Genomic DNA, 21,810 nt, shown 5'->3' on the forward strand with positions numbered 1-21,810 from the left:
AGCTCTAAATGATGACGTAAGAAATATGGTCATTTGTGGTCATTTGGTTCAGCAACACAATTCAGTTTATATACCTTTTTTTTTCAACACATATAAATGATTTATTTGTCTCTGAAAAACTAAAAAGGGATCCAGAATATATCTACAACGATAAAACAGTATTTCTTATATAGATAGAAACTTGAATCATACTTAATAATACTAGATGTATAAAGTAGGTAGCAAATAGTTACATCTAAACATTAATCATTTCAAACGTTCCTTCACAGAGATACTGAGATTTGACATTTTACAGCGGTCGAAAGGACTTGCGCGCTCTGCTTGCGCACTAGTTGGCCATTTATGGCCTACTAGTGTGCAACAAGCAAGTATGCACTCGACAGAGTGCAGTTCTAGTTTTTATTTAGTTTCAGTTAACGAAAATGTATTTATTTATTCTAGTTTTAGTTTTTTCGTGAGTTTTAGTTAACTATAATAACCTTGCTCCGACTCCTCCAGAGCGAAGGGAGGAGGAGAGCCCAAGCTGAAGAAGAGGCTGGCCAGGATCCTCGGGAGGAAACGCCGTCCGTCGCAGCGCAGGGCGGGAGGAGGGGAGCTGGGGAAAGACGGCTTGGATTTGCCGTTGCGACCGGCGCCGGCGTCCATTTTGAAGAACCAGGTGGGCCAAAGGCAGGGTGTGACGGTCCAGCCGCAGCGGTTGAAGGAGGTGTGTGTCTACCTCAACCCTAAACGCCTCGGAGGAGGAGGCGCCTCCTCGACGCCTCTGCCCGACAGGGGAGGCCTGCTGGAGGCGTTGCTTGGAGTGGTGCACCGGCCCTCCTGGACCAGAGGCCCAGGAGACCCTGCTGCAGGGAGAAGGAGGGAGGAGGAGCGGCTGGCTGTTCATGGACTGGTTCCTAACAGCCCGGCCATCAAGTGTGGCCACATCCTTATTGGTGAGGCTGGAATGGATGTGCATTGCAACTGATGTTGATGTTTGCTAAGAAAACATTCAAGATGGGAAATGATTACAGGTGCCATATACTTTTGGTTAATTATGAGCTCTTGAATAACTTGGATTGGTTTTGAGCACGGACCATGAATTTAGCTCAATAATAATGTACCGTAAGCCATTCATATGTGTGGCTTTTCTTTCTATTCTTTCCCACTGAAATAATGTACGTCTTTTCTTTCTATTCTGGTGCAAATGAAATGGTAGCTAGTCCTCAAGGCTGTCTGTTGTTGAGAGTCAGGCATATACTGAAGTGATTTTCTGCTATCTGGTCTGATCATTGTGCAGTTGTTCTAAGCAGACAAAGGAATGCCAGTTGTGTTTCACCACAAATGACTATCCACTCAAGTTACTGTGTAATGCAACTTTTATACTCCACTGCTCCATGCTTTAACAATTAGAGCAGTTTAAATACCTGAAATAGCTCTGTGTACAGAGATGGTGGTATGCCTTTCTGCTTACATGCACATGCAGGTAAAGCCTGCCTTTTAATGGACAAATAAGTCCATTGAAGTCACTCTTGTTCATCTTTATAATGCACTAAACATCTGGCTATTGTCCTCCCGTGATTACGCTAAATTTGTCAAATCCTTTCTGACTTGAAGGCAAGAAAGATCATGTAAATATTTGATAACCGAATTTGCTGATGTGTTGAACAGATTGGAACAAAAATGTTATCTACATCCATTGTATGGCCTTACCACCTACGTCCTCAGGTGAAATGACTGACTTTCTGACGTCTTCTGTTGTCGTGACTGTCTTTCTGTGTTCAGGACAGTTGACGTGACTGTCTTTCTGTCCTCAGGTGATGTGCTCATAGCAGTGGATGATGTGGATGTGTCCTCTGAGAACATTGAGAGGGTTCTTTCCTGCATTCCAGGACCAACACAGGTGAGTGCGTGAAAATGAGCCTGTCTCCTGCAGTAAAATGTAAGCGTAAAAATGTTGTTTTAAATGTCAGAATAAATGGCATTTAAAAAGGTTTGTCAAATAAGGTATTCAGGTTTTGTACAGTATCTCACAGAGCCATTTGCATGGGAATAAATATAATTATATTCAAATCAATCAACTAGTGAACATAGCAGTTCTGCTAGTGCCCAATGTGTAGCAACGTGATTTCGTCTGGATATTCCACAAATGTTCATCCTTCCTCTTTAAAACTCAATGTCTGCCAAGGACTTTATCAACTCCCACAGCGCCAACAACGCCATTAACGCCTTTTTAAAACGTGTATAACGTTGGGCAATTTTAAATTAAAATTAAATTAAAGAATGTATAGAAACTGGCAGTCAGGGCTAAAAGACATTTTGTGGAAAAAAGCAATGAGTATCACAATTGAGTTATTAAGTTATTAATATACTGTATTTTGTTTGTCTGATCTGTAACGCCCTAGGACTTTTTATTTTACTTTTCTTTTTACCGCATATTGAAACTAGAAAAAGTGCCCTTCCGGGCACAGGTCTCCACCAGGTTATCCACAGATCCGTGCAGTTAGAGGTAAAAACACTTTTTGGCCAGTTATAGCGCCACCTTGAGGCTGAGTTGAAATTGTTCATGTGGCATTTCGTCCACGGCCTAGTGGGAATGTGGGTGCACAATTTCACGGAAATCACGCGATGTGTTCATGATTTGCAGCATTTTGTTTGAAACTGAGCACTCCTGTGAACTTTGGAAGCCAATCTTAACCAATCAGGATGGAGTCTGATAAATCTGAAAGACCCGTTTCGTTGAATGGCTCTAGAGAGACTGTGTACCAATTTGCGTGATGTTTGGACAAAATCTGTAGGTGTACTGTGCAAAAACTTGTTTTGCACAAAGCGGCCTCCTGGTGGCGCTATAACAGGCCGTTCTGGAAAGTTTGGGGCAGAGGTTCATGGTTGGCATCCAGGGAGTGTGTGTGCAAAATATGGCATCGAAAAACTTGTTTTGCACAAAGCGGCCTCCTGGTGGCGCTATAACAGGCCGTTCTGGAAAGTTTGGGGGCAGAGGTTCATGGTTGGCATCCAGGGAGTGTGTGTGCAAAATATGGCATCGACCGGGTTAACGGTGGCCGAGATTAGCTGTTCACGGACACACGGACACACACACACACACACACACACACACACACACGCGGACGGACGGAGTGCAAAACATACTCTCCCCACATGCCTTCGGCCTGGTGGAGACAACAAACACTTCATAATGTCTACTGTAGCCCCTCTTTAACTAGAGGCTTTTATTTTCGTTCGTATTCGGCTAAAAAAAAGCTTGGAGAAACCAATTGGAAAATCGCATAGCGGGTTCTCAGATCGGTGAACCAATATGATCCACCGGCTGTTTTCGCCGGCACCCGCACCTCGCTACCAGAAATCACGCCGGCTGGGGCAGGCTGCTCTTAACCGCCGGTCTACCATCTAAGTATGTGTATATATCTGTCCCTTGGGAGAGCCATGCATTTTCCACATTGGATTTGATTCCCAAATCCACAAGGTAGTACTTAGGTTTCCAAAATCTTGGCCTGTCGGCACACGCACTACAGTATAAACCGGATCAGCAGATATAGACATTAAGTGGTTTTCCGTCGCGTTGCTTCTACCGCGGCTGTGCCAATCAGCGCCTTTCGCCATTAGGAAACCATGAATTACTGAGAAACTACGCTTTTGATCGGTAGCTAAAAAAAACAAGAGTTTCACCCTAAATTGAGTCTCCATTCCATTTCCTTTTTCATCCAAAGAAGCAGACCTTCAAATTCAAAAGGGCAGGAATTTGTAAATGATAGAGTGTGGCCCGGGGGGGCGATGGTGTTCGTGGTGGAGTGAGATCGGACCGCGAAGCGACTTTTTCTTTCTGCAGACCCACAGGAAGCCGGCCATTATACGCGGTGGGACAGAGAGAGAGCCCGGCTGATTAGAACATGCAGCCGGAGAGCAAATTACACTGTAGGAATAAAACAGAGGAAGATTTTTGGAAGAAAAACAAAATACATGGAGCAATACAGCCGCTGAGGTGGTTCATTCAGCGATTTGTGGCAGCAAGGAGTTGAAGTAAAGTTGTCCTGCTGACTGACGGGTTATTTTGTGTGGTTTATGTCTCCAATTAAGTGATTGCTATTATCATCATCATCTACAAGCACACAGCTTCTTCTAGATCTGCTAGTTTGGATAATTTGTAAAAGATTATATGCCAGTATATATATATTTTTGACAATTAGCCCTTCACTAAGTCACTCCCCAACCCATCCTTGTCCAATAGGCACGTTAGCAGCGAAGAAAGCTTGACCTGCATTTTGAACTATTTGTATTGGCATTGGACAATCGCTTCAGGGGGGTGGGATTTAGTGAAGGGCTAATTACAATGTTTGAACATTTTTGCCTATAATTGAGAAGAAGGTTTTCAATGTGGTTAAATCAAATATTACACATTATTTGCAGGGAGCTCTGTGGCTACCTCTCCAGCTGCAAAGCAGACAGTAGACATTATTGGTATCAAAGTGACCACTTTGCCCTTTTGCTGGCCCTGTGTGTGTGTGTGTGTGTGTTAGTGTGTGTGTGTGTGTGTGTGTGTGTGTGTGTGTGTGTGTGTGTTAGTGTGTGTGTGTGTGTGTGTGTGTGTGTGTGTGTGTGTGTGTGTGTGTGTGTTGTTCTTCTTTTGGAGAGCACTTATAACACAGTTAAACAACATAATGAGACAGACACAATTCAGAGTTTCAAAGTATTAGAATCTTGTATTCTGCTGTGGGCACTGGCGGCGTGTTCCCTCCTCCGCGTCATCAGTGCCCATACCCGAGGCGGGGGTTGGCGATAGGGCCTTTCTGTGTGGAGTTTGCATGTTCTCCCCGTGTCCCCTAGGGTAGATACCCTCACAAAACTACCTCCCCCTGGCCAGCCGGGGCGCCTGATGGAGGGGAAAGGAACTGGTCGGAATAACGTGTCCCTTCCACGCGCTACGTCCGGCCGGGGAAATTCCCCTCTGTCGGGTGAAAAGAAGCAGCTTGGACTCCTCATGCATAGAAGGAGGCATGAGGTCAGTCCGCTGCCCCCCCAGGTTGGCAGAGGAAGTGTAGCGCCCAGGATTACATTAGATAATTGGCACTGGGTGAAAAGAAAACTGGGTTACAAAATCGTGGGATTTTGTATTCGATATTGTATTCGAATACGGAGCCAGCAATGAAGCGTTGCAATGGAACACCATGTACTGACTCAACACAACTCAGTCAGACTTCAGCTTAAATACATTCCTACCCCCTCAGGGAGTAGGTGGGTCTTAACACATGGGACAATGGGAAGACCCCCTCAGTCCACAGCTCAAATGTCAGTAAACATAATAATGGGACAGAAAACAACTTCTCATAGTTTAGTTTCCCATGAGTGATTTGATCTCCTAGTAGTCCAATCCAGAACACAGTTTGCCGGCCACTGCTACAGAGCTGACAATGAGGTTATATCTTCCCTTCTTCTCTGGAGATAGAAAACTGTCGTTCCCTGATGTCATCGCTATTGGGACACATGTATCACTAAGCAGGAACTGGGGAAGGCAATGAAGGACCGGGAAGTCTGGCGTGGCATTGTGAAATCCATGCATGATCTCGACCGCAGTCGAAAACTGATGTGTGTGTGTGTGTGTGTGTGTGTGTGCGTGCGCGTGTGCGTGTGTGCGTGTGGCTGCGTGCCCACTGCCCACCATGTGTGAATCCTAAATCACTGACATCGACGTGGTGGAATTCCAATGAGGGCACATACGTCAGTCTGACCACGTCCCTGTTATTTATGACAAGAGAAAATGCTGCAGTTAGCTCTCTCGGCCTCCTCACCCAGTCATTTTCAGAATCCATGGTTTGGCCATTTTGGCAATTTTCGAACAGGGCCGTGCCCTCAGAACAATTCGTCTGCACAGCCAATTTAATGGAAGTGGGAATGGATTTTGGACTCTTTTTTTTTTTTTTGGAACATGATGGCAGATAAAACATTTTCCCACTTTTCTCTGGTTTGTACCACTACTCGGATTTCACAACTGACACTGTCAGAAAAGGCACCACCAATGGATAGGTACACAAGGCTTCTTGTAATAACAGGCCTAAAATGGGGTCAAATTGCCAGTGGCCATCGGTTTGGCGCCTGCGATACTTGGATTTTAAATATACGAAGTTCCAGTTCCAGCAGATAATGGATTATTTTTTATTTTTTATTTTATGTGTGATAGGTTGTGTACTGTAGCTCAGTGGGAATAGTGTAGCACTAACACTAACACTAACAACCAGAGTTGTGTAGGGGCAGCGGTGGCTCAGGGGTAGAATGGCTGGATTGGAGGTTCCCAGTTCAAACCTGGGCTGCCCCAGAGTTAGTGTCGAAGTGTCCTTGAGCAAGACTCTGAACCCCTAATTGCTCCAGATGACCAGGTTGGTGCCTTGCATGGTTTCCGCCGCCATTTGTGTATGAATGTGTGTGTGAGAGGGTGAATATATGTAAAAGTGCCTTGGATAACGGCGCTATATAAATGCACCATTTACCATTTGTGTGGATTGGTTTCCCACCGGGGGCTGGACCCCATCCTAAAATAAATGTACAGACTTACAGTAAGTACTGCAAGGCGCTTCGGGTAGCAGCATCCCCTCCCTGAATGTCATATGTCAGCTATCAAACACCCAGAAGCCAGTTGTGATATTATTCTCTCATCATTTGAATCCCCTTGCAACAGAATAACATGACACTGTTGAACTGAAATGTGTAACATCTGCACTGCTTTGAAGCTCCAGAGTTACTACTTGATAGCCTCACTAATACCGCATGTGCTGTAGAACCCTTTCGTGTGCGCCTAAAACCAGTGTTCCGTTACTTGCTCTGTATGCACGGCACGCCATGGCCGCAAAGGAGTGTCACCACGCGACATGAACGGCTGCTGTGGTTTCGTCACAGCTGGCAGTCTACAGTCTACAAAGACACATTGGCGAGTCTAATTGGTGAGTCAGAATAGCAGAGCAAACCCACCTGTCCCCCATCTAGTAAACATTACCATATGCATCCATCCATCCATCTTCAACCGCGTAACCGTAGTCACGTCGCGGGGGCAACAGCTCCACCAGAGAGCTCCAGAAAAGATTTCCCTCTCCAGAGCAACATTAGTAACTTCCTCCTGGGGGTCAATGTGATTACTCCAACTGCGCCTTGGTCTGCCCCGGGGTCTCCTCCCTAGGGAGAAGCCAGAGAGGCATCCTAACCAGATGCCCAAACCACCTAAGCTGGCTCCCTTCCAGGCGAAGAAGCAGCGACTCTACTCCGAGTCTCTCTCGTGTGACTGAACTTCTCACACTATCTCTTTTTTTTTGGGCTTTTTCTGCCTTTATTGATAGGTTGAAAGTAATTTGACCGGAAATGGGGAGAGAGATGGGGGGGGGGGGGGGAGGAGACATTGCAGCAAAGGCCGTCAGGATCGGGAGTCTCCTCACCCTATCTCTAAGGGAGATGCCAGCCACCAGACGAAGAAAACTAATTTCGGCCGCTTGTATTTACGACCTTATTCTTTCGGTCATGACCCACACTTCATGACCATAGTAGGAACGAAAATTGCTCGGTAGACGGAGAGCTTGGCCTTCTGGCTCAGCCCTCTTTTCGTCACAACAGTGCATTACCATATGCACGTCGCATTAGCTTGTGTCGTGGTGACGGTGTCTGATTTGGTATGTGTGTACTGTACAATCAGGAGAATTATGAATCAAGAGGGTTTTACTTGCCACTCGCTCATACAGGTGCAAGCAGAGAAATTATGTCAACATACATACAAGTGTACGTCAGCATTTGGATGTTTCGTTTGTAGTTTGTTATGTCCGTCGTGTAAGTTTAATTCAGTACGTAATAGGGACGGAAAGGTACTCCATATATTGGCCGAACATGAACGTGTGAGAATGGAACTGTGATGGCGTAGATAGAACTTACTGTAGACTACATAGAACTACAATAATAAACTGTAGGAGCTGCTAGTTTGGTGTTTTATCCCATCAATAGCCAATATCAAATCCAATCCACTTTATTTACAGTATATAGCACATTTCACAACTCAAGGTATACAAAGTGCTGTACAGAAAGTTAAAAGCTAAATATACTGTAAAGCTAAAACATAGAGACACTAGCCACACAGTAAAAAGGAACACATAACAGCAAAGCCAAACAAAAACACAGAACTCTCAAACAGAATTAAAAGCCAAGGAGTAAAGGTGTGTCTTAACTTAAGGCGCACAAAGTAGTAATGTTAGTAGCCTTGCTCAAGGGCTCCTCAGTCCTCACTGTATGTGTTGTGAGCTTGTACATCTGCTATATATATTTATTTATCTTTGGGTGATTTTTTTTCATATGTGTACATTTTGTTGTATCCAACATGTAAATGTCCCCCCCCCCTCCCCCCCAATCAAGGTCAGAACAAGACAAATAAAACAAAGACAGACAGTATGTGAAAGTTATTTTTGTCCACCGCTGTCCCCCGTATCTGAGGCCTTGAGTCGCCGACTCACACACAGTACACACACACTCTGGTTCTGGTTTCCTTTAATTAATATCAACTCAGGTCCTCAACAGGCTCCTCCAGTGATGACAAGTTTCAGCCGCCAAGTCTGCACCATGTGTGAAGCAAATAGATTCAGTGTGTGTGGTGATTGATTACGTGGCGACTTTGCCTATACATATAGTACAGACTCTATACTATAGAGTGTATTTTGGTCTTGATTTTGGTAATGCAAATGGATTAGTTTTTACATCCGGACGCCTCAGATCTGAACCCATTAGATTTGGCAGTATAGGAACCCATTGCGACCGGCTGACGTCGACTCCAAGGCAGGGTTCGAACCCACAACCTTCCGCATGAAAGGCATATGCTCTTAACCACTACACTAGGGCGGCAATGCACATAATGTGCATATATATAAAAAATATTCTAATGTGAATATTGTATTATTTATATTTTACTACTTGTACAATGAGGTCTGTGCCTATGTATGCACTGCAGTCATACCATATGTGATCTTACCTACGTCCTTCACCTTTTGGTTCTGTTGTTCATCAGGACTGGAAGAGTTTCCACGTGCGAGGTACGAGCGGCGTGCTGGTTTTCTGGGTTCTCTGTGTACTGCGGTGTCATTTTCCACCGGTGTGGACGTCTGTGCAAATTAACAGTAACAACTTAGGAATTGGAAAAGGGAAACTAACGGTACAAGTACGCTGAAGAGGACGACATACGATGGCTTCTCTGTTGTCTTGCCACTGTGTCTCGGGCCAGAGGCAATCTGGTTTCAATTTAGACGCGCAACGCACGCACGCACCCACACACGCACGCATGCGCACGCACACACAGATGCCTGCTTTTTCTCATTTTGTGTTTATAGGGCTAGATGTTGGTCTCACTTTCACTCTCCCAACATAAACCATTTCTCTCTCTCGTCCACCTTTTCCTGAGTGGATGTGAATGAAGGCATGAGGGTGGGACCTTACCTTTCCCCCTTTTGGAGGCATGGCACAAGGCACATCACACAAGCAAAGTATTTTCCTACGAGCCGCCCAACCAAAACCTTGAAAAGGACAGAATTCCGTGAGGAGCGCATAACTGTCTGTCATAACCAAGACAGGAAATGAAGACTTTTCATTCCCGTCCAATGACCACAGCGGCGGCCAGTTCTTTTATTTTACTGTTCACCCTGGCGTCCCCATTTCGGGGCATGATGTTATGTTGTCAAAAAACGGTCAAAAATAGCTCATCTACAAGCTGCAGAACATGTTGCATCACCCCCACATAATATCGGCTGTTTTCACCATTCGTTGTACGCCGAAGCATATACAGTACTAGAGGCTGATGCCAATGTGTGTCGGCATAGTCGGCCGACTCCCCGGCGTTTGATGGATGGTGGGGTCTGGGGTGGTGGTGGCTTGATGGTTGTGGTAATGATATCCCACCCTGGTAGGGACACCATAATGGGCTGGATTATGTGAATGAATATTGGCTGTGTGTGATGATGATGACTGTCAAAACCCTGTCATCCTGCGCCAAACTGCAGTTATCCAGAGTATACCTTCTGCCAAAAAACGCTGCTGTGTTTATGATGAATGAAGGCTCCCAGAGGTGTTGGATGGCAGGGCTACAGTGGAAACAGTGATGATCACGACTGCACAACACAATAGAATTGTTTGTGCCTGCATGGGGAAACTAGGTTCTCAGGGCCAGCACAGAAAACCGTACGCATCACATACTGTACAATATTGGACAACACCATGCGGTTGCTGGATAAGTGCCTCTCTCTCTGTCTCCCTCTCTCTCTGTCTCTCTCTCTTTCTCTCTCTCTCTCTTTCTCTCTATTACGCTTATTTTTCCACATTTCTGTACCTCCTCTCCGTCCCTCCTCTTTATCATATTATTTTTCTTCGACGACTAGTAATTCTCGCTCCCTTTCACCTCTCGTCTATTTTCTCTCTCTCTCTAGTAGTAAAGCTCTTTGGATAAAGGCAGTATTTCATTGCAGGCTCCATCCATTGTTCCTTAAGGCCTATTTATAGTCCAGTGACCACTGAAACAGTGGTTAGTAAAAACAGAGATGTGTTGTAGTTTTCGGTGGTCACCTCTGGACTATGAATAGGCCTTTAACCATCCCTCCCTCCGTCTCCCCCGCCCTCCCAGGTGAAGCTGACCTTGGAGACGGTGGGCTCCGTGGAGGCCTTCAAAGGGGACGGCGAGTCGCCGTCTGCACCCCGCATGCCGAGGGGCTCGCCGCCCGTCAGCCAGCTGGTGCGTCTGCTGTGGGGAGAGGACACGGCGGAGCTGCAGATGTCCATCGGTCACGTCCCGCACATCGCCATGTACCTGTCGCTCAATCTGGACTCTGAGTCGCCACAGGAAGAGGTTGGTGGTGGCACATGTTTCACGATACAAACATGACCAGAAGACGGAAATGCACACAGGCTTACTAGCACTATACTGTATAGTACGTGTACACCAATCAATTTATTGACCTGAGTGCTACTTTCAAAATGACCACCTCAACAAGATCTACATACAAAAGTTACCTGAGGAGGCGGGCTTTGGAATGTAAATGGCGTTGCATTTTAGACAAACGCACTTGGAATGGGAATGCACAGCATTGCACACGCGCCATGAGGTTTAGACGCACAAACACAAAAGTAGGCTACTTTATCTACTAATTATCCAGACGACTTATTTTCTGCGCTGCAGTAGCGAAACTAAGAAGTTTGCTTTGGCCGAATGTGTTCTTCGATGGAGGAGGAGGCATTCTTGTTGCGTGCAGACACCACAGAAGGAGTAGACTACTGGTACCACTGCTGTGCTGTGTTGCTTACTGTGTATGAGAATTATTGGGGGGGCGTGCCCACCGCCAGTATCCTGACCTGTTATACAAGTAACCACTGGGTACTTGGTGCGCATTGGAAAATCTGGTGACCGATGTTAGGTGCGTCTTCTCTTGAATCTAGGGAGACGTGTCCTAGCGTGCACGCGAGTGCAGCGCTCTGTTTTTTACTGTCCATGGCGTGTCCACATCGATTTCTTCTTGGTACCACGGCATGGTACTGCGTTCTACGAGCATGATACCACTGGTGATGATGAGCATGTTATTGTCCTTGGTGTGCATCTCACAACATGGGTTCCAGCTTCCACACATTATCGCCTCTGTGTATCATCTCTCTCTCATTTCACCACTCTTCACTGTGCTCAAAAGCCTTTAAGAGGCCCAGGCCGTAGCGTAACGGTCTGGGCACCGGACTGGTGATCCAGTCGCGGTGTGCCGCGGGTTCGACTCCCGAACCCGACACGGCCTTTACCGCATGTCATCCCCCCATCTCTCTCCCGTTTCCTGTCAGCCTACTATCTGTCCCTTAAAAAATCAATAAAAGGCGTAAGCCGCAAAAAAATATCTTAAAAAAAAAAAAAAAGCCTTTAAGAACTATTCTTTAAAATGGTCTTTATAGAGACACTTCTTCTGTCATCTCACTTTAGAATCAGAATTTGTTCTAATCTAGTCGCATATCCGCAGTCCACATTTTTCCATCTTTAGTTTTTCCATTGGTTGTATGGTAACTTAATCCTGACTCTGCGGTCAAGAGCAACCCTCGCCTTGATCCCAATTCAAAAGATGTTGGCCATGATTTCTAAATATAGGTTTCTATTTATTTCTGCTCATCAAGTTCAGGGCCTCTTTCTGAAACGGATGGTGTCTGTCTGCTTCATCCATTGCTCCCCAGTGGCAATGATTCAGTCAGTTGTTACCGAGTGTGTTTTGATAATTGAGTGTAGCAAAAATTACTTCAGCTCTGCATAGGAAACCCCGAGTGTTGCAGTGAAGAGTTCTGGCTCGGTCTCGTACGCTTTGGAGAACTACCGCTCTGGACATCATCCAGTTTGGCCTGTGGGCACGACTAACAGAAAACAGAACGCCAGGAGAAATACGACAGGGAGCGAGAGAGGAGCTTTTTCCGGGAGCATTATTGCTCCCGTCCATAAATGCTCCCTGGAATTAGTTTTCTGTGAAAACTATATTCCTCCCCAAGGAGAATCAATATGTGAGCTCTAAGCCCAAAGAGCAATAATTCAAGCCATTGTGAAAGCATAAAATCCATTAACACAATGACGAATTTCCTCCCTTTAAATGGATCCTGTCCGCTATAAAGTACTGTCCCGCAGAGCCAAAGAACAGCCCCACCCCCACTGTGTGAATGTGAAACCGAGATGGAGGAAGAATTACTTCAAGGTTTAACTCTTCTCCTGCTTAGCAAAAGCATCGTTGTGTCGCAAGTGGAGAGAGTATTATACTTGAATTTCAGTGGTGGAAAAAGTACTCAACGTTTTTACTGAAGTAAAAGTACTATTACTGCAATATAGAACTACTTACAAGTAAAGGTCCAGAATTCAAAATGTACTTGAGTAAAAGTACAAAAGTATTGGTATTAAACTGTAGTTAAAGTACCAAAAGTAAAAGTACTCATTATGCAGAATGTCCCATTTCCAAATGTCTAAAAATCATTTGAAAAAATCTGATCTACAAGCTCACAATGCTTCGCTTTGCGATGCATTGTGAGCTTGTAGATTGGCTATTTTCAAATGGTCGAATAGAGTTGAAGTGGTTAATCAAATCAATCAAAATCTACAAAGTAACTAATGTTTTCATTTTTCAAATAAATGTAGTGGCGTAAAAGTACAATATTTGCCTAGAAGGAAAAGTACAAGAAATTCGTAATACTCAAGTAAAGTACAAATACCTACAAATGTCCTTAAGGAAATATACTTACCGGTAGTTACTTTACACCACTGTTGAATTTTACGGGTTTTTTAATTCAAGTTGACATGAAACCTAAATCCCTAATTATAAGAGTGGGTTACTGATGTATGACCATGATGTGGGTTAGAAGAATCCTGTCGGAGGCCGGCCGGTCGGCCGGCCGGTCGGCCGGCCTTGTTCTCATATGTGCTAATCCCGGGCGGTGTTGCTCGTGCTCCGATCTCTGCTCTGCGGGGCTGAGCTACACTTTCATTTCTGCCACGAGACCTCCGGTACTCTGTGATCCCATGTTCCCCCGAGGGAGACCTATAATGGCCGGTTAATGTTTTCTTTATGGTTCAGCTGCGCAGTTTTATGGTTCTTTTTCTGCGTAGCCAAACCGGCAGATTCTTTATTTTTTTTGTCTTTCAGAGCACAGGGCCGACCCGAAGCCACATCAGCCAGCGGTCGGTTCTGTAAATGACAGTGCTGTGCAGAAAACCCGCGAAACTCTCACTTTGATTTCATGCGTCCTTTGATTGCAGGGTAGCAGAAACCAGAGGGAGGGGAAGCGCTGTGCTGCCTTTTATTCACTTTAGTTTTTTTTTTCTTCATTTTTTTGCAATTCGAGTATCTTTTTTTCTCTCCATTTTGTCAGTTGAGAGCATCCCAAAACATCATGTTAACCTGGGGTTGGTGGTGGTGTACTAACATTTATCAGAGTTGAAGTCAGAAAAGGGAAACAGACAAACGTTATTGCCCAATATGAGGTTCATATTGTTGCTGTCCGCTTGATCTACAAGCTAACATGTCAGGATTATTTTTGCCTATAAATGACATGCCATTACTCATACTGTACTGTACTACTAGTCCATTAACCCATTTTGACCTGAGATCAGATTCTAAAAATGTCTTCTACATCCTGACAGTTTTCTGAAAAAGATATGTTTCTATGTCAGTCGTTCTTTGATTTTTCAAAAATAGCAGACCTACAAGCTCGAAGATCTGCTATTTTTCAATAGCTAAAGCATAACATAATGCTAACACCAAAAGGGGGAATATTCTCCTATAATGGCATTGCGGCCAAAATAGGGAGTTAATTTGATATGATTTAGCACAGCATAAAAACTATTCAAAAGGTAAAATACGTAGAGAAAAAGAAAAGAAAATAAAGTGCTGGGAGGAGGCTAAGAAGCCCAAAGGCCTTATACGAGGCCTCAACCTGTGCACAACAAAGCATTTGAAAAAGAAAAAGATTTGAAAGGGATGCCAGAGTGAAAGTGGTTAAAGTAAAGTGTGTGGTTCACTTCCATGGCATAGCCATAGAGTATATGTGAATATATTTACATTAAGTGGTGGTTGTCTCATTTTTGGAACGAGACTCTCCCAAATGGTTTTTATTTTATTGTCTCTGTCGGATGGCAGCCTCATAATGTCCAAAAGTATTACTTTTCAGGATTCAAATAAAAAACATTAAAAGTAGCAGCAGTAAAAGTAGCAGATCTACAAGCTCTTCGAGCATTTAGTGACTGTGTTTTATGATATATGATTCATTCACAATAAAAAAACTAAAATAGATAAGAGGTTTCTGCCTGACAGCAACGATATGCTTATTTTTATTTTTTAAGCGTTCCCGGCGGTCTTTTTTTAATGCGGCTGGTGTCTGTGGATGTTGTTGACCCTGAGGGTGAATATCTTCCACAGGGCGTTCCGGCTTCATGTCTTTGTTCTGGTTTCCAAGGCTTTCGCCAAGGCCTTCAACTATTCAAGGTTTTCACCCCAGTCAAAAAACACTTTGTGTTTGAAATAGACACTCGTGTGATTGGCCCTAAAGATGAATACAAAAGTAATATCAACATCTTAATACTGTCCAATACTTAGATAGGGAGGGGGGTGAAATTATGTCAGGCAGTTAGTTACTGCCGTCAAAATAAGACCCCCCCCCCCACAGAGAGGACGTATAGGGCCTACTCCTCCTCCCAGCCAACACTCCCCACTGACAGGTAGTTACTAGTTACCCCCCCTTTTGATTTACATCAACAGGGCATGTGAGCTCAAACCCACAATTCAACATTTTGGTTTTATAATGTTGATATTCATTTTGTATTCATCCTTAGGACCCCAAATCACACCTTGGAAAGCATGAGTGTCTATTTCAAACAAAGTGTTTTTTGACTGGGGGGTCATATTTTGACAGGAGGAATTGCCTGTCACGATTTGACCCCCAAGTATTAGGATGTATTAGGATGTTGATATTCATTCATCAGCCAACACTCCCCACTGACAGGTAGTTACCCCCCCCCCCCCAGAGAGGACGTATAGGGCCTTAGTCCTACTCCTCCTCCCAGCCAACACTCCCCACTGACAGGTATTTACCCCCCCCCTTTTGATTTACATCAACAGGGCATGTGAGCTCAAACCCACAATTCAACATTTTGGTTTTAAGATGTTGATATTCATTTTGTATTGATCCTTAGGACCGCAAATCACACCTTGGAAAGCATTGGACATTTCTAACAAAGTGTTTTTTTGACAGCGGGAATTGCCTGTCACGATTTGACCCCCCAGTATTAGGATGTATCAGGATGTTGATATTCATTCATCAGCCAACACTCCCCACTGACAGGCTTCGTGGGGTGTTGTAGTTGAATTTAAGGCTTCATGGGGTGTTGTATAGTTGACAGAAAATAAGTAATCTTTTGGGTGAACTACTTCCTTTACGTACATCGGAGATCATTAAAAAGGTGAAACATTAATGATCACTGAATACTAGGCTAATAATCGATGAATGAATAATGTCCATTTTATGGCCAAAAAGAGAACTGCACTTTCAGAGTGAAGGCGACAGTAAACCCCAATATTGCTTTGTGCGTCTGTAGCAGGAGATCTTGTACCAGTACCCAGTGTCTGAAGCGTCCAGCCAGTTGAAAGGAGTCCGGGGGATCTTCCTCACTCTGTGTGACATGCTGGAGAATGTCACAGGCGGACGCATCGCCAGGTAAATGTTTGTTGTTGTCTTTATTTATTATTAACACCAATTAGTCTATCCTGCTGTGAAGGAGATGAAAAGTGACAACTTGTAGTTCCTTCAAAGACTGCATTAGCTTCAATGAAAACCAAGACTGTCATTGAATTTATTTTATTGTATTCAGTTTCTTTTGAGAACCCATTTGCTTTTCGCCGTTCCCATCTGCCTATACCGTGTCTCTCGTCTCATAATTTTCCACACTTATGCAATCTGTTGTCTGTCTCCCCTATTTCTCCATACTTGACCTCCTTCTCTCGTCCTCCACCTTCCTCTCTCCCTCCTGTTGTCATTCACTGCCGGTGGGGCGGCCATTCCTCCATCCCTGGCTGCTACTCCTTCACTTAATCCCTGGTTCCCTCCATCTCTCCTCCCTGGCTTTCATCAGTTCATCCCTGCTGCTGGGCAAGTACCTGGTGCACGTGGGCTACTGGAAGGAAGGAAGTAATCTGCTGGTCATTGGCCTGCCTGCGGAGAGGTAGAGAACACACACACACACACACACACACACACACACACACACACACACACACACACACACACACACACACACACACACACAACCGCACAACCATTATTGTCTTGGATTTATTTTATTTTATTCCCCCAATATTTGTCATTTGGCCTCATTGTAGAGAAAGTCTAGTTTGTGCATATTCCAATATGTGCAGCACTAGGTAGCAGTACTACTAATGTAACCGTGTGTTTGTTCCCCCATCCATCGCTGCTCCAGGGTCCCTCTGCTGTACCTCCAGACGGTGGTAGGAGGGGTGGTCCGGACCCTCAAAGTGATGCATGGCTCTTTGGACAGGTCGGTTGGTTAGTGCGGTTGCAGCCTTTCCTATATATTATAGCCCTGCTCCTTTTAGCTGGGTCGGGGCGGGGGCACCTTAGAGGCTCCAGTCCGCCGGCTGTCATTTTCCCTTCTTAATGTAAAATATACTGCAGTATAAATAGTACAGGTTGTCATCATGAATCTGAGCAGTGGGGACTTCCCACCTGGTTTTTAAACAGAGCGTGCATTGTCTGATGACCTCCCCCCCCCCCCCCTCTCCCTCTCCCAATCACTCTCTCTCTCCATCATTCTCTCTCTCATGCACGCACGCACTTGACATGAAATAGTTTGAGAACCACTGAAACATAAGGTTTTTCAGAAAACTGTCAGGATTTAGAAGACATTTGTAGAATCTGGTCTCAGGTCTTAATGGGTAATGACTTGAGCGTGAATAAAATCTTGTTTTAAAAAAGAAATCTGCCTAACGATGATGTCACTGGTGGACGGGTTTCTGAACTGCCCTCAGCCCTCCTATGAGACACAGACTAGAGTAGAACAAATTGTTCTATTTTATCATGAACATTAGTGAGGACCAATTATGTTGAAAAGTGGTGAAGTGGTCCTTTATTAACACCCCGAACGCGAACGGGGTTATTTAATCCATTAAATCATAGCGACCAGCGATTTATGGCAGCGGAACACTTTTACCGACGGACCGGATGTTATCCCGGATGTGGCTGTAGCAGCTAGATGTAGCCAAAACACTCTAGAGGCGATTGACAACAACGGGAGGTATGATTAAATCTACCGTGACTAGAGACCGCTGTGGGCCGTCTAACATATGATCTTTGCTTAGAATTAGACGTTATGATTTAGATCAAGAGTTATTAACGTTTTAAGATTTTCGGTCTCGTCGGCTAAACAGGGGGGGGGGGGGACATTTTCGATGACGTCCCGCTGTTGCGCAACATCGAAAGTTGCGCAACAGGCACTCCCAGGCTGTGGAGCGATGTGATTGGTTTTGATATAAATAATCTCCGTGTTTTTGATCAATCTTCGTCCTGGGCGCTGGGCGTTACTAATTGAAAAGGACGGTGAACTTCGTCCTGGGCGCTCGGGGTGTGTTAACCTTTGACCTCTTGTGGTGCAGTGCGTTCCGCCAGGTGGACAACGCTCCCAGACTGGACCACTTCTTCTGCCTGCTCTTCCAGCAGCTCATCCAGCCGTCCCGTTTGACGGACAGCTCCTCGGCCCCGCCCCCGGGCCCCGACGTCTCGGGGGCCCTCTTCCTCGACGGCCTGCCAGCCGTCCGGTGGCTCACCCTGCCTCCTGAGATCAAGGTACGTGTGTGTGTGTGTGTGTGTGTGTGTGTGTACGTGTGTGTGTGTGTGTGTGTGTGTGTGTGTGTGTGTGTGTGTGTGTGCGAGTGCGTGTGTGTGTGTGTGTGTGTGTGTGTGTGTGTGCGTGTGTGTGTGTGTGTGTGTGTGCGAGTGCGTGTGTCGAGAGAGAGAGAGTTTGTCGAGAGAGTTTGTGTTAATATCCGAATATTGATATATTATTCATTTCAGCTGTTACAATTCAGGAGAAAGAAGGGACACCCGCACACCGCCACTTGCTAGGTTCAAGAGCATTTATTTTTAAACGTTTCGGTGTAAAATTCCCAACATGCAAACATGACCCACTTTAATTAATTCAGTTTATATTAGTAGCTGAATGACTAGTATTATAATTGTATTGTCTTTTTTATGTCCAATGTATTTGCATAATTTAAATTCATATAGTTAACATAAGTAACCGCTATAACTAAATGCATTTGAAATTCAATAAACGTGTAACTTTTCAGGATTTCAATTCAAATATAGCAAAAATAGCTCAAAACACGTCGCACTACGACATGTTTTGAGCTTGTAGATCTGTTATTATTATTATATATTTGATATATTTGGCGCTAGTTGGGAGTGAGTTTGGAACTATGCCCTCTCCATCTTCAAAGTTGACCACCCCTGCTGTATGCATACTGTATGTGTGCACGTCCATGCAAAATACATCTTTGTAGGTCGAACACTGAGTTTAAATTGTTAATGATACTATAAATGCTACTTCTTTCTAATCATAAGCATAATAATGACAATAATATATTAATATTAATCTGATTTAAAAATGTGTATATTAAAAATGTGTATAGTGCTCTAAGTCTATTCTCGGCTGGAGAAGGCCTGTGTAATATTAACTTGCAAAAGTAATGAAAGTTTTCCGGCAACCGTATTCCAAAGTGGAAGTGCAAAAAGTGCAGTTGGGACTACTACTTAAAATCCTCATAGCACATAATCTGTGGGGAGTTTTAATGCCAGAGATGAATCTTTAATGGATGTTGCCCTCTAGTGTCTAATGTGTAGAATGACACCTCATACACTGTATCACAGGCGTCCCACAGAGTTCCTATGCTAGGTTCCTGCAGTTTCTTGACTGCAGCTGCAGACCTAGGCCTCACTCACACCTTTCGATCTGGCATACAACATTGATGCATGCTAGATGTAAGCAAGATGTAAGTGTCATGGCCGCCCCAATGCATTTCCAATGGAAGTCACATGGTTTGATACAACATTTTGGACTACAAGCTGTTGTATGGCTTTCGGCTGTGTTTCGACTGCCCCCCTCCCCCTCATACAACACAAATGTTGTGTCAAACCATGTGACTCCCATTGGAAATGCATTGGGGCAAGATGTATCACACCCTTTGTATACAACAAGCATACATCAGTCTGTTGCGAAGGTGTGAGTGAGGCCCTAGGAATAGTCAAAGGCAAGGCAGGCACACCGACCGAAGCGGCCTTGAGCCCCTAAGCAAGGCAGTAGCCAACTAGCCAAATGAGTGACCATACTGACTGAGCAGTGTAATGACCACGCTGTTGGCTAAGCCAGTGGATCCCAAACATTTTCATGTCAAGGACCCCCAAATTGACACTAATTAGCCCGCAGACCCCCATTTGAAGAGATAATGCCAGGGACCCCTATAAGAGAAGATCTTATGGCTCTAGCAGTCCCATGCCTTCGGCGTGGTGGAGACAATAATAAAATTAAGAACTAGTGTCTTGTCTGCTATAGCGTGCTGCTTGCTTATGTTGGGATATACCTGTACATACTGTTTCCGTTTACTACTTTGTCATCATTAATTCAACAATAAATACTTATAACACGCACAAATAAATTGCATTAAACAGTGCTGCAGGGCGGGTCTTGCCGCAACCCGTTTGGCATTGGGATATACAGTAGGTACAGGAGTACAGGAGTTCAGTTTCCTCGGGTAATTTTGTTGTGTCTCTGTTCACAGATGGAGGTGGACACTGTGCTGTCTGATTTTGAGTCTTCAGACTTTGGGGAAATGGTAAGACCTATCTATGCATATGGGGGGGGGGGGGTAGCATAATACAAAATAGCCGATCCACAAGCTTGCGGCGATTCGCATTGCGATGCTTTGAGAGTCTGTAGATGGACGTTTTTTGTACGACAACGTATAATTGGGTAGCTGGATTGTATCCGGTATTATGTCATGATAACCATGCAGTCCTGGTGTTAATTAGAACCCTGTGCGTTAGCCATGAAAGACCATCTGTCTTCTAGTCCCAGCAGGGTTAACTGTACCAAGTGTATTGTGGCAAGGTGATTACAGTTAATCACCAGACCACCATGTTGTTTCCTCTCCTGTTCCTGTAAATCCATGTCGTCCTTTCCTCTCTCCCGCTGTGCGTTCACGCTCCTCACCTGGCAGTCAGAAGACTTCTATGGCCTGAGACGTCTGTATGTGACCCTGGGCTCCTGTCTGTTCTACAAGGTACTGTAGCTGTCACATTTTAATTGATAGAATTGTAAAATGCGGCCGTTCGACTGATATAATTGTAAAACACGGCCATTCGACTGATAGAATTGTAAAACGCGGCCTTCGACTGATAGAATTGTAAAACGCGGCCGTTTAGTTGATAGAATTGTAAAACGCGGCCGTTCGACTGATAGAATTGTAAAACGCGGCCGTTCGACTGATAGAATTGTAAAACGCGGCCGTTCGACTGATAGAATTGTAAAACGCGGCCGTTCGACTGATAGAATTGTAAAACGCGGCCGTTCGACTGATAGAATTGTAAAACGCGGCCCTTTAATTGATAGAATTGTAAAACGCAGCCGTTTAATTGATAGAATTGTAAAACGCAGCCGTTTAATTGATAGAATTGTAAAACGCAGCCGTTTAATTGATAGATTTGTAAAACGCAGCCGTTTAATTGATAAAATTGTAAAACACAGCCGTTTAGGAAGGAACACGTTATTTCCGACCAGTTCCTTTTCCCCTCGCCAAGCAGCCCCGGCTGCGTTGATTACGTTCAACCCTGTAAAGCACTTTATTTAGAGGGGTAAACGTCTCTGACCCTTTCTCTCCCCTGCTCTATTCTAGGGCTACCTGATAGCCAACCACCTGCCCAAGGAGGACCTGCTGGACGTGTGTCTGTACTGCCAGCACTACTGCCTGCTGCCCCTGGCCTCGGAGCAGCGTGTGGGCCAGCTGGTCATCTGGAGGGAGGTGTTCCCTCAGTGCAGAGCCCTGCACCACAGCACAGTCTACAGCCAGCCTCACGGACGACACTTTCTGCTCATAGTCGGACTGGTATGTGAGTGCGTGCTTGTGCGTGTGTGTGTGTGTGTGTGTGTGTGTGTGTGTGTGTGTACCAAAAGCTGCATAATTATAGGAGGGGCTAGCTCCCCTCAAAAATAACAAGGAGTTTTAGAGTTGAGGCGAAAAGATTCAC

At 44.8% G+C, this 21,810-nt stretch overlaps 1 protein-coding gene across 3 annotated transcripts in view; it reads left to right on the forward strand.

Moving 5' to 3' along the window:
• Window positions 1-21,810, forward strand: part of intu (inturned planar cell polarity protein) — a 44,738-nt gene that overhangs the window by 9,975 nt on the left and 12,953 nt on the right. For 2 of the 3 annotated variants that reach the window (XM_083789631.1, XM_083789629.1), the window contains exons 3-12: window positions 499-935; window positions 1,797-1,882; window positions 10,625-10,846; window positions 16,094-16,212; window positions 16,628-16,717; window positions 16,973-17,050; window positions 18,165-18,354; window positions 20,346-20,399; window positions 20,784-20,846; window positions 21,459-21,668. In XM_083789631.1, the coding sequence (XP_083645757.1) occupies window positions 499-935; window positions 1,797-1,882; window positions 10,625-10,846; window positions 16,094-16,212; window positions 16,628-16,717; window positions 16,973-17,050; window positions 18,165-18,354; window positions 20,346-20,399; window positions 20,784-20,846; window positions 21,459-21,668 (1,549 nt within the window). The remainder of the gene's footprint in view (window positions 1-498; window positions 936-1,796; window positions 1,883-10,624; window positions 10,847-16,093; window positions 16,213-16,627; window positions 16,718-16,972; window positions 17,051-18,164; window positions 18,355-20,345; window positions 20,400-20,783; window positions 20,847-21,458; window positions 21,669-21,810) is intronic. The other variant, XM_083789630.1, reaches the window with a different exon arrangement.

The sequence above is a fragment of the Protomyctophum parallelum genome (assembly GCF_964188405.1).
Source record: "Protomyctophum parallelum genome assembly, chromosome: 18".
NCBI lineage: Eukaryota > Metazoa > Chordata > Actinopteri > Myctophiformes > Myctophidae > Protomyctophum > Protomyctophum parallelum.